General features: G+C 40.0%; 1 protein-coding gene across 3 annotated transcripts in view; it reads right to left on the reverse strand.

Annotated features, from left to right (window-relative positions):
- The window catches only part of Adamts3 (ADAM metallopeptidase with thrombospondin type 1 motif 3), a 207,834-nt gene that overhangs the window by 86,807 nt on the left and 104,085 nt on the right, over window positions 1-16,942 (reverse strand). For 2 of the 3 annotated variants that reach the window (XM_040747375.1, XM_040747373.1), the window contains exon 4: window positions 8,104-8,260. In XM_040747375.1, coding sequence (XP_040603309.1) covers window positions 8,104-8,260 — 157 coding nt within the window. The remainder of the gene's footprint in view (window positions 1-8,103; window positions 8,261-16,942) is intronic. The other variant, XM_040747374.1, reaches the window with a different exon arrangement.

A 16,942-nucleotide genomic window follows, 5' to 3' on the forward strand; every position in this document is an offset into this window, starting at 1 on the left:
GACAGAGGAGAGTTCAAGACCAGCCTCAGCTGGAATGGGAGACCCTGTTTCAAAAATAATAAGTAAACAAACAGATAAACTTTCCCTCACCATCTCATCTCCCAGTTAGTATAGCAACCCCAAAGCAAGCCATTATTTGTCTTCTCAGTATTGGTTTTGCCAGTAAGTAAATCTTGTTGCCCTCCAATATAGTGTCTTGTTCTGTATGTAAAAGCATAAGCATTGTACATACAGAATATCTAAATAAAGCCAGACTAAAGGAAATAGAAATGGCATAGGAGATACCATGCTGCAATAATCAACTGATGTGTACTATTTTCTTTGAAATGTAACATCTGCTAGATTATTGAAATATTAGTGCAGAGGGCCGAGAAAAGTCTCCCAAAACTAGACAAAAGTATCAGCACACAATTTTAAGTTGTTCAGGGTTTCTTCTTTACTAAGAAACTAAATTTGAAAGTACACCATAATCAAGCAGAGAATGGCAAAAAATGGAAAATAAATGGTCAAACAGAATGTATGGGTGTAAATATGAGCTCACCCTCCCCACATTTTTTTATCTGTGCTGATTTTCCCACAGGAAGGAAGAGATTAAAGGATGGATTACTTCACGCACTATAAAGGTCTCGAGGCTGACCCCACTCTTAGAGGGGACTCTTTCAGAGGAATAATGCTATAAAGAACGGTGAAAACCCACAACCGAGCCCTTCAGAGAGCTCTCATTCACAGCTCCCATTGACTGCCATGGCCTCTCTGAGGGAATTCAAAATAATTCACTGCCCACCAGAATACTGAGTTCACAGACAGGAAGAAAGTGGCAGAGCTGCTTTGCATCTATTTAATGTTTCTGCAGAAATGTGAAGGGGGTTAATCTTCTACAAGTCCAGTCATGTGCTTTCACAAAAGACCAAGAAGGAGTCGCAAAGCCTCCCCCCAACTCTGCGGGAGGCTCGTTCTTTGTGCCCTCTTTTCTACACATGTCTGACAAAAGACTCTAAGTGTCTCCTGCCTGGATTCTGAGGTGAGAGAAGCCACAATGATGTCATCGCTGCTGAAGAGCTCTGTGAGCTGAGATAATGAAGACCTCTCCGCCCAAGGCATTGCCTTTGCTTCAGTGCAAACTTCCTAAACTTTCAAACACCTCAGGCTCCTATTCATTGCAAGGGGCAGTGTGGTTTTCTTTATCTTCTGAATTATTAAAAAGAAATTCTCCCAGAACATGTGCACTCTCACTAAAAGATGGCCTCTGCGCTTAGTGAGTCAGTAATGGAATGGTTTCTTCATAAATGTAAGGTAGAAACAAAAGATCATACTCTATTATAAGGAACAGGTACACTATCCAATTAATATTCTTGTTATTTAAATTCTAAGAATTTTGTAGGAAATATGTTGTATGAACAGAAGAAACTTTCCCACCCCATAATCCTGAATATATGTATAAACATGGTTTTGAGAAGCAAATTGAATTTTTTAAGAACATTCATAATTTAAGGACAGTTAGTCTCCAATGGTTTTTTCATATGGACTATTCTAAAAATATTTTGGAAGCTATGAAAGTTCTCTGAGAAAAAAAGAGTTGATGGACTCGATTATGCATGTGTTAGGAAACTACACACACGACCGAGGCCTTCTGACACTGGGAAATCTTGCTTCATAGAACACAACTCAGTACAAAAGCAAGCTTCTGTCCAAGCACTGTTGGAAAATGTTAATGCAGAGCAATGACTTTCCTTAAGAGAAATGACTCTCTCGAAACACTGTAATTTTCTCTCAAAACCTGATTTATAATATATTCTTTTCAATTATAAACAATGTTGCAGATGAAAAAGTGACCTCCTTTAAACCACTCTAAATAAGCAATTTGAGGGAAAATATAATTTAAAAGAATATTATACAGTTAGGTAAAAGGTGAGTACCTGAAGAGGTAGTTCAGCAGTTAAGGACTTTTGTTGTTCTTCAGAAGACCCAGGTTCCACTCCCAACACCCATAGTTTCAGAATATATAACTCTAGTTTCAGAATATCTGAGACCCTATCCTAGACTCTGGCACCACACACACACAGTGCACAGACATACATGCAGGCAATAGCACCCAATGAGTAAATCTTAAAAAAAAAATAAAAGGTGACCACAAATTCAAATAAACAAACAGTATTATAGCCAGAGATGCAGGTCTTTCTCTTTCAGATCCTACAAAATCTAAGGCAGATAGTTACTCTTTTTTTTTCATGGTGAGTGTCTAGTTTTTTTCCAATGAAACTAAGAGTCAAGGACACATTAATTTCTGAAAAAAAAACAGATATGTAGTCTAATGAATACAATGAGAAAAACATAAGTCTGGGTAAAAAGAATGCTTAAGAGACAGTTTATTAGACACAAAATAAAAAATACCAAGTAGAAAATGAGAGTCACTAAAGAATACTAAGGTAGAGAATCGAAAGGGTTTGGGACATGAATTAAAACAAGACCCTCATATGTTACCCAACAGAAATTTTAGTCTACAGAGCAGTCTCCACAGCAGATTCCTTACACTACAATCATGCACAAAAGCATTCATCAGAACACAGACAAATTATGTGACTTTATATACTTCCATTTATTGCATTCTTTGACATTCCTATAATTGGGTATGTTGTGTGATATGTAATGTGCATGTTGTGCAATGTGGAAATAACAGCAATTCGTTAGTGTGTCCATACACATGTGGTATGAGTAAACAGCCCATGATATATAACCTACATCAAATACATCCAAGAGGAACAGGTTCCAGGTAGGAGAATAGTTAGGGATCTAATGCAGTACAAAGAGCAGGAAATAAAATATACCACAGGTTTGTGTGCTTGAACACTTGTTCACAAGCAAGTGACCCTGATTTATTAGGCTGAGGAACCATTGGAAGATAGCACTTGGCTGGAGAAGATAACTGTTTGGGGGTCTGGCTTTGAGGTCTACATAGCCCAATTCACTTTTTTACCTCATGTCTGTTTCCATGTTTGTTGAGATAAGAGAAAGCAGTTACCACATGATTCTTCTGCCATAGCTCCCTGCACCATGGAGTCAGTGTCTGCCATGATAAACAGTGTCCTCTTACACGATGAGCCAAAATAAACTGTTCCTCCTTTAAGTGACTTCTTCATCATAGCAATGATAAACGATGGTTGGCAACTCTTTATAAGAGTACTGAACCACCATAAAGGGAAAATATAGTCATACTAAAAATAGGAAGAGTTAACTTATCATTGAGCACTAAGTATAAGAAACTTAAAAGAGGTTCTTTATTTCAGTGTTTTTTTAAGGCTTTGAAATCTGCACTATTATTTTTTTTCTTGCATTACCAATGAGAAAACAGACTTTGGTAGGTAAAGTAACTTTATAAAAGTCATAAGCTATTCAGTGCACATCCTTCAGATAAAACACACTACAGCCAAAACACATTTACACATCGTTTACAGGTTAGACTCATATCTAACTGAACTGAGCTATGAGTGTCTCTAGGTACTTTTTAGCTTTAGGTTAAAAATAGTTAAGAGCAATACGTTTATAACCAAGTTATCACCATTGTTGCCTACGCTTCAGTCTTCTTGTCCTCAGAAACAGGTTCTTTTATTATCTTCCCAACATTATATCTTAATCCAAACTCTGACATCTTTCAACATTCATGTCTAGTCTCTCAAACACTGTGGGTTGTATCTTGATCAAAATACACTGCTATCTGGAAAGTTGCATGAAGCCTATTTTGTAGGTGGCTCACTGAAGTGTTAATTGCACAATGGCTTAGTTTTAATTGGTTGTGTTTTTAATTAGTTTTTATTGCAGTATACTGAACAGCAGACATCAGAGTAAGTTCCTATGCAAGTCTGAAGATGTTGTATACTGTTAACTTTCACATCTGAGCAGGTAAATATTTAAAAACGATTCGTATTTTACATGTTAAAATCCCTCCCCTATTGATTCTGCTTTCTCATTGCTTCATGGATTAAGATAATCTCATACAGAATTCATTTTCTCTATAATTATTATAAACGTAGACTAAAATATACTAAAGAAATCCCACATATAGACTTAGCATTTCCATATGAGTTTAATAAAGTAGCTCAACAAATGATCTCAGATTGTTTCTGTGAAAATTTATAATCTAATACTACCTAAAGGAATGTTTGCTCAATGGCATATCTTCATATAGTATTATCTTCCATTTATGGTTTTCTAATAAAATTACCTACTAAAATTAATTTCTATTATATCATATTTTCCTTTTACAAAGCTCATGGAGGATTCTCTTTGATCCATGCACAGGTCATGAGAATCTCCCAAAGCAAAGGGTTAGGGCACCTATTCACATGTCTAAATTCAAAGAAGACTAGGCATCTACCCAACCCCTAGCATCAGCAAGGCTAAGTCTTCCCATTACTCCTGCTTGTTCTGCAGCTTCACTCCCCAGTAACCAGGAGCAACTCCTAAATCATTTCTGACTACTCCATGTTTCCCACCTGCGACAAAGACACTCCTTCAGGGCACCATGACAACCACACCAGCACCACAAGCACTTGGGATCCTGTAGAAAAATGAAAAAACTCTGAAAGGAAGCTAAGAGATAAAGGCTTACGAGTCCTTGCTTCCCACTGGTAGGAAGTAATTACAAAAATTACTTTAACACAGAGCTACTGGTGAATGAATAGCTTGTAATGTGAGGAGAGAAGCCTAAGGGCCTAGAGACTCAATACAAAATATGAAAAGCTGAATGATGTCATGTAAGCACTCCCCATCCCCCATAGACTGCATGGAGCAAATCTCTGATGATGACAGTGTGAGAAGTCTTTGGGGCTGGTCAGGGTGTGTGCATGTGTGTGTGTGTGTGTGTGTGTGTGTGTGTGTGTTTTAAATCTGAGTTTAGACAAATGACTAAATAGTGGAGGATAATTTTGATTGCATGTATCATTATCAATTGCAATCTTATAAGCAGAGTCAGACAGCAAATCATTTTGTACAGACTACAGATGTCAAAAAAAGAATGATTCTCCATTTCTGTAGCAATGATCAGAGAGAAGCAAACTCTCTCTCTGTGATTACCACAAGTATGCCAACACTTTTGTTTGTTGCTAACTAGAAGGATGGCACACCTCCTGACAGGGATAGCAAAAGCTATACTTCACCCAAACCACCAACTCTGCACTGACCATAACTCACAGAGGCAATGATAAAGTCCTGGAGGTCTCAAACTGTGTTTGTGCCAGGGGGATGGGGGTGGTAGGAGGGTGGGAGGGCACATACTTGCCTGTGCTTGTGGTGTCGGAGTTCAGCTTTGGGTGTCTTCCTCTATTACTTTCCACATTAATTTTTAACATGACCTTGAGCTGGCCAGTTTGGCTGGACATGCTAGCCAGTGAGTGCTGAGGATCCACCTGCCTCCATTTCATCAGCATAGGGTTATAGACACATAACACCATTCCTGGTTTTTATTTTGGTGGTAGAAATGTGAATTTAGGCCTTTATGAGCCACCTCTATAGACCTGGAGGTCTCAGTTGTAAGCAGTTGTAAGCTGAGCTCCTAGTCAGGGCAATGATGGATTATCTGGGGTAATGCTGGAGAACTCACTCTAGTGGTGAGGTCAGGGGAGAACTGGTGGTCGGGCCAACCCTGCAACTACCCAGTCCCAGAACTAGGTAATGACTTGGCCCGCCCCAACATCTACCCATCTATGATCTGTTGGAGTACATAACAGGACCTGACCTGCAGACACAAAGCTGCAAGATCTCCATGATACAGGGTGGCAGCAGGATGTCCAGGAAGAGTCCTATTGAGGGCCCAGCATCTTATAGTGTAGTAGAAACCAGAGGCCTCCAACCAGACCAATGACTCTGCAATGAATATTTGCAAGTAAAGATCTATGGACAAAGGGGTTTACTGTATGTGTCACACTGCAGCTTCCATGACAAGACTTTTAATTTTTTTCTCTTAAATGTGGTTTTATTTGGGGGGAGGGTGCAGGGACAAAGGGCAGATGCAAAGGGATGGAGAGATGAATGGGACCAAGATACACAACATAAAAGACACATAGAATAATAAAAAAGTAAAAATACAAATACATAAATAAGAGCCAAGCTCCATGGCTGTGATTCATATATCAAATTCAAGATAGTTCTGAATAAGTCTTCCAGTTTTTCCACATTTTGAAAGCAGTACAAGTTCCTCAACTGAGAGTGAAGATAGAAAGCTGACTGAATTAGCTAACAGTCTTGTTGTTGGTGAGTTTTACCATATACCAATGGGCTCAAAGCTATGACTTTTTCTGATCAGCCTAAGCATTATAAGCCAATCACACCCTTGCCTCTAATGGTCACCTCTAGTCATTCTTCCCACATTGCCCATCAAGCAATTACTAGAATATACATTATATTGCATATTAGGAGCAAAGTTGGAACTTAACTGAAACCATTTCTGTTAAATGAGAGTGAGGTGCTTAGGAAAAGGACAACTTACATAAACACACAGCTGCTGGCTTCTCCAAAAACAGCCACCCACAAAAGCAATTTTAAAATGTCCTCACTGTTTCCAATGGATCTCCAAAGCTATATTCAAATCATCCCCATGTATCATCCTCACCAAGCCTCTTTCTGTTCACATTTTCTATGCTTTAATTCTGGAAACAGATTTCCTTGGTCTCAAATTAGAATCCTGAGATATGTTAGATTATTGCCTCTCTTCCCTCTCCCAGCCACAAGATCCACTCTATCACAAACCCTACCAATTTTACTTCAATCTTTGTTTTCATCTGGCACTATGGCCCTGTCTCATTACTCATTCTCTGGTTACCCATCACTCCTGTTTGGGCTCTAATCTGTTTTAATTTAGAATAGTTGCAACAAACTCTAAGCAGACATATGGCCCATCTGACCTTCAAAGGGCTTCACAAAGTAGCCAGGCAATCGCTGGAACAAGTAGAAAAAATGATTACTCATGTCTCCAGGACACATGAATAAGCTTTGCAAGGTCACAAGTAACCACTTGTGGACCCTGGTAACTCATTATCAGAAAAATTATGAAGACGCGGTTCTCAAATCGGTTTCTTCCTAGCTACACCCTGGCTTATGCATTTCACTTCTCTTCCTGTACCACGTTGACTAATGGTGCATCGCTTAAGACGGAATCTTGACTTGACCAGAAAAGTACTACTTTATACGGCACTTTAGCATTCATTTATAAATCAATATATGTTCCTAAATCAGTACATTTTTAAATGATGAAACATACCATAAAAATACATCCCTAATTTATACTCTCATTATAAAAAACACTGACCCCTCTAGTCCTTTGACAAGAAAAGAATTGAAAAGCTACAATCTGGTGTTTAAATTCATGAATCTGAACTCTTCTTGCCCTAGGGAAGAAAGTTAAATTTCTGATACAAATAGTTAGATATACTTAAGAAGAGATCAGCTGATGTCACCAGTAGCTAAATCAGAGCACTATAAATACGAAAATGCAACACATTCATTTCATGTTAAGATTTTTCTTGGGACATCCTAATACAAGTTAACTGAGAGTGAGGAAACAAACTACCTCCTCCCATGGCCACTGCAAGCCTCTCCTAAGTGGGTCACTTTAGCCCATGGTCTATTTTCACAATATGACAAGCTTCTTGTCATGATTAAGGAAGTCAGTCTCCAATGTGTGCATTGTTATAAATCACTTTTATCATAAAACTCTTATTTGTTTATGCTGTGCCAAATAAACATCAAAGTCAAGTAGCTATCAGTTTGGTCTTAAAACATAACTTCGTTGTATTAATACATCTTACTAACTTTTACAATGACACAAATAGTGCATTATTTCAATATTACTGGTTAAAAAGCAAATAATTGCACATTTAAGATAGGCTAAAAGACCATAGCTTTAGTAAACAACTTTTAAAATAAATCATGAAAAGTGTACTGACATGTAATGAATCACTGGCATAGAATACCTCCAACATGTATAAAAGCTAAACTTGATGGTTATAATAGAAATTTCTATTCAGCTTCCACATTTCCCAAGTTCTCTTGACTGATGACTCCTCATCCCTCAAATCTGTATTTAATTATTAAGCCTATTGATATGCCTACCCCTGTAGTAGACGTCTTCGGACACACCTCTGGGAATCAGATCCACTGCTGCCCTCTTATAGACAATGTGGATTCTTCCTGTTTCTTCCTCCATCTGCTTCCCCCTTTCCAAGGGCTCAATGAAATACTCTTCAGTATCACTTCTTATCATTCCAGCCTAAAGAAAGCATAAAATGTGTCCATTTAAAAAAGAAATACCATTTTCATCTCACCAGTACATCCTTTTAAACAGCAAGAATGGAAATTATGAAAACAATTATTTCTTTCTTCATGATTATAAATTCAAAGCAGTTAAGTTATACCAGCCATTCTTGTATATCAGCAATCCATATATAACATAAGAAATTCATATGAGGGCTAGGGAGATGGCTCAGCAACTAAGAGCATTTACTGATCCTCTTCAGAATGCCCAGCTTTGGTCTCAGCCCCTATATGGTGGTTCACAACCCCTTGAAATTCCAGTTCCAGGGGGTCAGAGGCCCTTTTCACATCTTCAAGAGAGGGAGGACTGATGGGCAAGGGGTTCAAGACTGGGCTGGTGAATCCCACAGAAGCAGCTGACCTGAACAAGGGGGAGCTCATGGACCCTGGACTGATGGCTGAGAGGCCAGCATGGGACTGATCCAGACCCCCAGAATGTGGGTGTCAGTGAGGAGGCCTCAGCAATCTATGGGGTCTCTGATAGTGGATCAGTATTTATCCCTGGTGCATGAATGAGCTTTGGGAGCCCATTCCACACAGAAGAATGTGTTCTTGGCCTAGACACATGGGGGAGGGACTGGGCCCTGTCCTGAATGACATGACAGACTTTAGGGATCCCCCATGGAGTGCCTCACCCTCCCGAGGGAGCAGAGGGGGAATGAGGGGTTGGCGAGGGGTAGGGAGGAGGGGAGCGAGAGGGAGCTGAGATTCACATATTAAGCAAGCTTGTTTCTAATTTAAATAAAAAATAAATTAAAATCATATGGCAGGAATGAAAAGTCTATACGAGGCACAAAATGCCAAGCATATGCAGCTTAAGAATAAAATTACATGACACATTGTTTCATCAGAGAAGAAAAGGGGTAGATTCTACATCCTGTCTTCTCAACAACAGAATCTTATGGAACACAGGAACTAAAAAAATCCCTGATGTCCCATAACAACTATTATGGAGTACACTATATTACTTGGACAACTCATTTTCATCTCCCACATGGACATTACAGTATGAGAGATGTGAGTCCCATAACACAGGCTTTGGTAGGAATCCCATACTTCCAATACTTGTTAATCTGGAGAACAAGCACATATCCATGGCTAAAATGTACAATTTTGTCATTAACACTACCTACAATAAGCAGAAAACATTGTTAACTGACATAATCGTACACATTTTGTACTGTATTGAATATTGTAGTATAATCTCTATATATACATACACACAGATACACATAGAACCCATAAGTTTATGATTTGAAGTTCCACTGTTCATCTTTTTCTTAGTCTCTGATTTGCCTCCAGTCCATTAAGTCACCACATTTTGTAGTTTATCTACAGCTTTTATTTGCATTTTCAACAATGCACAAAGTACATTCTGATTACAAAACTCCTCACCTAGCTAAGTAGGCATGGAGGTACGCCTTTAATTCCAGCACTGAGGAGGGAGACAGATGGGTCTCTGTGAGTCTGGGACAACCCTGGTTTACATAGTGAGTTCTGGGACAGTCAGGGCTACACAGAGATATCCTGTCTCAAAACAGCAACAAAATATCACCCTCTTTAGCCTCCTTCTTCCCTGTATTGCACCCCAGTAAGTCCTACATTCTTATGTCTCTTTTTCTTTTCTTTCTTTCAAGGCCCAGTGAGTATAACCAGAATCATCTTATGTATCCATTGAAGACTGGTGGGTTCCTTAGTGAGCACACAATTGAAAACAATGACTATACTTCCTCCAGAACCCATCAGGAATCAATAATTCAGAAGGGAAAAGTAGGGGTGAGGGGACCCCCTCCCAGTTGATGATTGAAGGACAGCAGGTTCAGCTTAATGCAGGCCCACTGCCTTAGGGATTTGCGTATAGCAGCACAGTAGTAAACAAATATTAGCACATGTGACCTCTAATATTGATGGACAGGAAATGTGAGTCTGACCTTTCAGTAATTTAAATATTATCTTAAAGAATTAAAGAACTGTAAACAAGCACACACAAAGCAAATAAATCGCTGAAGACACGACTGATCTACCCTCTAGTTGAGTCAGTCTAGCAAAACAGTAGACACAGGCCTATAGCGATTCAATGAGGTTTGTTAAAAGGACAGAGTCATGGTTGATGAGCATGAAATCAAATTTGCATACTACCCCTTTCACAATCTCACGGTACACAAGCAAAATAACTTTGAGGGCTAAATTTCTTTAGTTTCTTTTATTTTCAAGATCATAATATAATTACATCATTTCCCCTTCCCTTTCTTCCCTATAAACCCACCCACATGTCCCTTCCATATGCTTGCTTTCAAATTCACGTAATTTTTCATAACTTGTTACATATATGAGTGTGCACACATGCACGTGCAAGCACACACACATACACACTCTTCGTCCCACATCTCTTTGCCACAGACTGGAAAAATTACAGGAAGCCACATCCAAACAAATTGCAGAGCTGTGGACCCCAATCCCAACGTACACATCTACAAAACACTCTAGCACATAAGGTCCAACTGAAGAAGGTGGGCAGAAAGATTGTAAGAGTTCAAAGATCATGGAGTTTGCTGCGAGATTGTTTCTCCAGCTCGTATTAGAGACTAATGACCTTCTAACCCAAATCCAATACCCACCTCTATGGAAATCACCCTAGCACACCTCACAATAAACCTTCAACTTGACCACTGCTATTATTTATAGCTTCTCACTCTCACATAGCCCAACAGGCAAAACTGCTTTCTAAAGTAATCATTTGGACAATGGAGGAATGACCTAATCATGGAAAGGCTCAAAATACCAGGTTTTCCTTATGGTAGTTTGTGCCTTCTAAAAGGTGTGTGCACCACAGAATCACACTAGGGTCTAGACTGACAGTCACTCTGACACTTTGTAAGTCTGCTCAATCAGCAATGGAAAACTCTGAGGAGCCCCACATGAGAGACCTCCAGGAGCCTGTCCTAGACGCATTGTTCACCATTTCTCTCCATCCACGGGCAGGATAGAGTTACATGGATCACAGCCAACTGTGAAGAGGGCCAGAAACAGAACCTGGCTGTATGCCCAGGAAGTAGAGACAGATTTTGATGAGCAGATGGAAGTGGCAACCTCAAATGAACTAACGTCACACCTTTGCTTACATTTCCATTGCTGCCCCTTGCACTTAAAATGACACTCACTGCCACAGCCCCACAGTCCTGCTTCACACGGCTCTACATTCTTCCCTCAAGGAACCAGTTACCACACTCCTCAGACCCCAGTCACAGGGGAAATGCTGTTATGCTTAGAAAGCCCTCCCTAATGCTGGGTGGTGGTGGTGCACGCCTTTAACCCCAGCACTCTGTGAGTTTGAGACCAGCCTGCTCTACAACAGCTAGTTCCAGAACAGCCTCCAAAAGCCACAAAGAAACCCTGTCTTGAACCATCCCCCAAAAGAAAGCCCACCCTACACAGGCACATTGCCATTTTATATTCTCCATGTCTCATCAAAAAATGCTATCTTCTTAAAAGTGATTTTCTCATACCTTCATTCCACAGAAATTTGGTGTTCTCCTCAGGCCAACCATTCAGACTCATAGCATCACAGCAATGTGTTGCTTCTGCCATTTTTCACTCTTATTACAAATGGTAAGGGTTGGGCTTACCTGCATGTGAGTATTTGTTATTCTTTCTCCTCTGCAAGTTTGTCAGCTGCCAGGGCAGACGTGTCTATCTTAACTAGCTTTTTCCCCCCTGAGGTTGGATTTTTTAATTAATTAATTTTTTTTCATTTATATACTGACCACAGTTTCTCTTACCGCCTCTCCTCCTGTTCCTACTCTCCCCTCCAACACAGCATGGCACATCAAGTTGAGGCAAGACCAAGCTCCTCCCCCTCCATCAAAACTGGATAAGGCAATGCAACATGGGAAATAGGTTCCTAAAAGCCAACTCAAGAGCCAGGGGCAGGTCCTGATCCCACTAATAGGAGCCTCACAAACAGCTACACAAATGTCACACACATGGTCCAGAGTCCATGAGCTCCCATGATCTCAGGTCAGCTGTCTCTGTTGGTCCTCCCACCATGACCTTGACAGTCTCCACATGCTGCTCTTACAATCCTTCCTTGCTCTATTTAACAGGACTCATGGAGCTTGACCCAGTGCTTGACTGTGGATCTCTGCATCTTCTTCCATTGATTACTGGATGAAGGCTCTCTGATGACAATTAAGGTAGTCACCAATTTGATTACAGTAGATGGCCAATTCGGCACCCTCTCCACTACTGCTAGAGTCTTAGCTGGGGTCATCCTTGTAGATTTCTGAAAGTTTCCTGGGCAACACGTGTTTTCCCTAACCCCTAAATCCCCCCTCCCATCAAAACATTTTTCGTTTTACCCCAACCCGACCAACCCAAGCCCTCATGTTTCCATCCCTCCCATCTCCTCCCACTACTCCTTCTGTCCCCGTTTACCCAGGAGATTTCTTCTATTTCCCCTTCCCAGGGAAACCTATGAGTCCTTCTTTGGGATTTCCCTGTTCTGGGGATGTGGATTGTAACCTGGTTATCCTACACTTTACACCTAACATCCACTTATGAGTGAGTACATACCAAGTTTGTCTTTCTCGGTCTGGGTTACCTCACTCAAAATGATTTTTTTCTAGTTCCATCCATTTGCCTGCAAATTTCATGATGTCATTTTTTTTACAGCTGAGTAATACTCCATTGTATACATGTACCACATTTTCTTTACCCATTATTTGGTTGAGGGTCATCTAGGTTGTTTCCAGGTTCTGGCTATTACGAATGCTAATCATATAGCATTGGAACAAATTTTGTATTCAGTTTTGTAATGAACAACTATATGATGAACTACAGAAATGAAGGCATATGTCATAGCTACACTTGTGTGTAATCAAATGCCCACAAGAACAATTAAAAGGGGGAATATTTGTCTTGACGGAGAGTTTTGGAGTATTCAGTCCACAAGTGCTATCTCTTTGTGCTTTAGTGGACCATCATGGTGTTGGGAGCATTTGGTGAAGGAGCCTCTTTGCCTCGTGGAAGAGAAGAAGCAACTAGAAGGGGGTAGAGCAGTATATAGCTCCAAGGACTTGCCACACCCCCCGCCAGACTTCTGCCATCTGCCAGTGGGCTATTCAGACTTTCAAATCACCAGTGAATGAAGGCATCTATTAAATTAAAACCATCATGATCCAACTGCTACTGAAACTATCCTCACAGATACCAAGAGGTGCTCCTCACCAATCCCCTGGGCATTTATCAATCCAGGCAAGTGGACAAGCAAAATTAACCACTATAGAGGATGCAGAAGTTTTAAAGGTTTATGGTAATTTCCAAAAATGGGAGAACTGGTACCTACAGGCACAGGAAAGGGTAACAGAGGGGATGCATCTTTTTTCTCAGATTAATTACCATAGCTCCTTCAACTCTTTCTTTGATCTTGTCCCCTTTGCTCTCATGACGCTCTTGTCACAAACCTTAACTTCTTACTCTGCCCTCGGAGCTTCTCTCCAACCTCAAAAGTTCCCTACCTATCCCAGAACACCACAGGTGGGCACGGTCTCCTTTTTAGGCCCTGCTATTAGTTCTTTACCTGGAATCGCCCCCACCCCCAACCTTGTATTCCACATGTGTTCTGGCTTTTAAGTCCTTGGATGTGACCTCTCAAGTCAGCACGTTCTAGCTACACACCTGTTCTTCCACACAGAAGCCAGCATCTCCTTCCCTGCTCCACTGTTTGCTTTGAACATTCAAGATAGTATTAAGTGCTCATCATGCTCATTGCTTGTGGACAGTCTTGGTCCTATTTCTTGGCACTCTCTATTCCCACACCTCACTACACAGGAGTTACTTTCAGTTTGCTTTGTTCAGTATGTAGTCTACATGTCCTACACAGTGCTTGGCTCACACTAGATCATCCATAAGTACTTTTAGAATGAAGAAACAAAAATGAGAATAAGGGATAACCCAAGACCCAAGATTACTCCTAAATCTGGAAGTCGAGTGACTAAGAAATTAGTGCTTACATTCACAGAAAGAGAAAAGCAAGCTGGGAACACATGCCCAAAATCCCAGCAAATGGATGGTGAAGGCACGAGGATTTGGTAGTGCTAAGTATAAAGGTAGGGAAAATTGTTTAACTGTGTTCCCCTGAGGTACTGGTGGTGCTTACTAACAGTTAGTAGAGGAATTAATGACTCTTTTTAAAGAACTATAACCATAACCACAGATACATTGGATTTCAGGTCTATCTTTTCACACATAGTAACTAAATTGGATGAAAAAAATGAACAAGGAAAGTTTGCAAATACATTTAAGTCAAAAAAAAAAGGAAAGGGAAAAAAAGGTTAGAAAATTCCCATATAACCTTAAATTGCCATCTAGAAAAATCCCCAAAGCCTAAACTCCAGAAATGGCCCAAGGGCCCTGAATGGACAGGTTCTCTGCATTTCTTCCTCTTCCCATTGTTCCACCTGGTCCAGCTAAAAGGGCTCTTGACACACTGGCAGTACCCCGCAGCCCTAATAGCCCCCATTGGCTCTCCAACCCTTTCCCACTGGATGACTTCTAGGTGACTGTCAGACTTTGGAACACCAAGTTCTAAGTAGGCACAGACTTTGCCACATTTACTGTTTATCACCTCCCAGGTTACAGAACAAAGCCTGGCTTATAGTAGGTGCCTAATATTTGGGGATGGGGGGAGAAAACATTAACACAAATAGAACCAAACATCTTGGAAGAAAGGTAAAAGGATTAGCAAGAGAAAGAGAAGAGGAGGAGGAAAAACTGAAAATAGGCTTCTGAAGCCCTAAAAACGAGGCTGCAGTGTGCAAAGAATGAAGCCTGTGAGAAGCAAACTGGACAAACTGTACTGTTTAACTAGAGTGGTGGGGACTGAAAGACATTACAAAGAACTACAGAGACAGGGGGTTGTAAAACTGCATGTATTTTAAGGTCTAGAATATTCTTAGCTATTGTAGGTGGGTTCTGATGCACATCTTTCCACCACACTATATTGATTTTTCTCCTTCAGTGGTGACCCAAACTAGAGGGACTATTTTAAAGGTGCCTGTATTTTCAGAAGAAAAAAAAAAACTTGTCCATGCATACTTAACAGTGGAAAAATCATCAGTGCTGACAATTAGGCACTGAAACCCGTTTTATGCACTAACATATTTATTTACAGAGTCATGCACTCAAAAACATTTTTGAAAGCTCAAAAGCCATGTGTTGCCAAACCTTAACATTAATTAACTCACACTCTTATCCTCAACTCCCTGGTTTCATTCACACAGGATATAAAGACATCCCAGAGTAAAAACCCAATGTGTCTAACCCTTTGAAAGTCTAGACCAAGGACGACATCCTAATTACTAATAATACTCATGATCCTGACAGAAAGAAACTTGCAAATTATAACCTAGATATTTTTGAGATGCCACGCATGATATTATATACACTCCTGAGGGATTCTACTTAGACAATCATTTTGATTCACCATTAAGGCTACTTATATAATAAAATATTTTAGAAATTGTTCTTTTCCAAAGAACTCCATATTTGCCACCCAATACCACGCAACAAAACAGAAAACATCTGCCATGTTTCTCAAGCTAGTTTCCAAAATTAAAGTTTTTTAAAGCAATAGTATTCTATTCAATCTAGTATTAAACATTTAAAGATTTGATTTTGTTTTAATTCTCACACAGGCACCTTAACAACACTTTGGAGGGATGCTAAACAGCCCGATATCCCCTTCACATCTGGTCAACTCCTCCAGCTGCATCAGTCACTTCACATGCTGCCAAAAACTCCAAACTGAGTCAGAGGGCCTCCTGGATAGGAACAGCCATCACCGGGGCCACACGCCCTCCTCGCTAGGTGGAGTCCTCCGAGCCATACCTGACACCCAGCTCTAATACACTAGATTAGATACTTTCCTCATCCAGTCATAACGTAAATGGAGGGTATGGAGTGCAGGGAATTTTAGATGAGATGATGTCTATGAATGCATTTCATAAAATATAAAGTTATACAAAAAATGTAAAACACTGTTCTTTATAGGTCACAATAATAAAATCCATTCACCAAAGAAATATTAATTTGTGCTTAGTTTGATTTATGATGAAAATTGGTCTAAACGACAGTGTTTAAAATTCTATAAAAATTACTATCTCTCCTCAGAAATTCTGTGTCAGATATTCTGAAAACTTCTTGTGGGGAAAATCCTGTTTTAGTTGTGACATACGAATACCATTCTTTTGTTCTGCTACAGCAAGACAGTGGATCCATGGAGGTTATCCAGGCATTGCATGAAGTATGTTCCAAATACAACATGGCTGCAGTTGACAATACCATTTGTGTCAAACTGCATTCAGGAGTAAACTACTAGGGTATAGTAACACAAAGCAGAGATAGGATCTGTATGGCTAGAATAGATCATGGAAAGGGTATGCTAACAAGAGGTAAGGCACATACAATGTTCTGTCAAGGCTGTCATTGGAACTTTTAGCTCACTAATGCTACATGAAGATACATCATGGGATGAACAGTTATTGCAATATACAAGCAAACACCTTATCTGGTTCCCATTTTATCAGGACAATGGACAGAAATTGTTTTATGAAGTTAACTTGTAAAGGATTCCTGAATT

The sequence above is a fragment of the Mesocricetus auratus genome, unplaced genomic scaffold (assembly GCF_017639785.1).
Source record: "Mesocricetus auratus isolate SY011 unplaced genomic scaffold, BCM_Maur_2.0 Super-Scaffold_100006, whole genome shotgun sequence".
Taxonomy (NCBI): domain Eukaryota; kingdom Metazoa; phylum Chordata; class Mammalia; order Rodentia; family Cricetidae; genus Mesocricetus; species Mesocricetus auratus.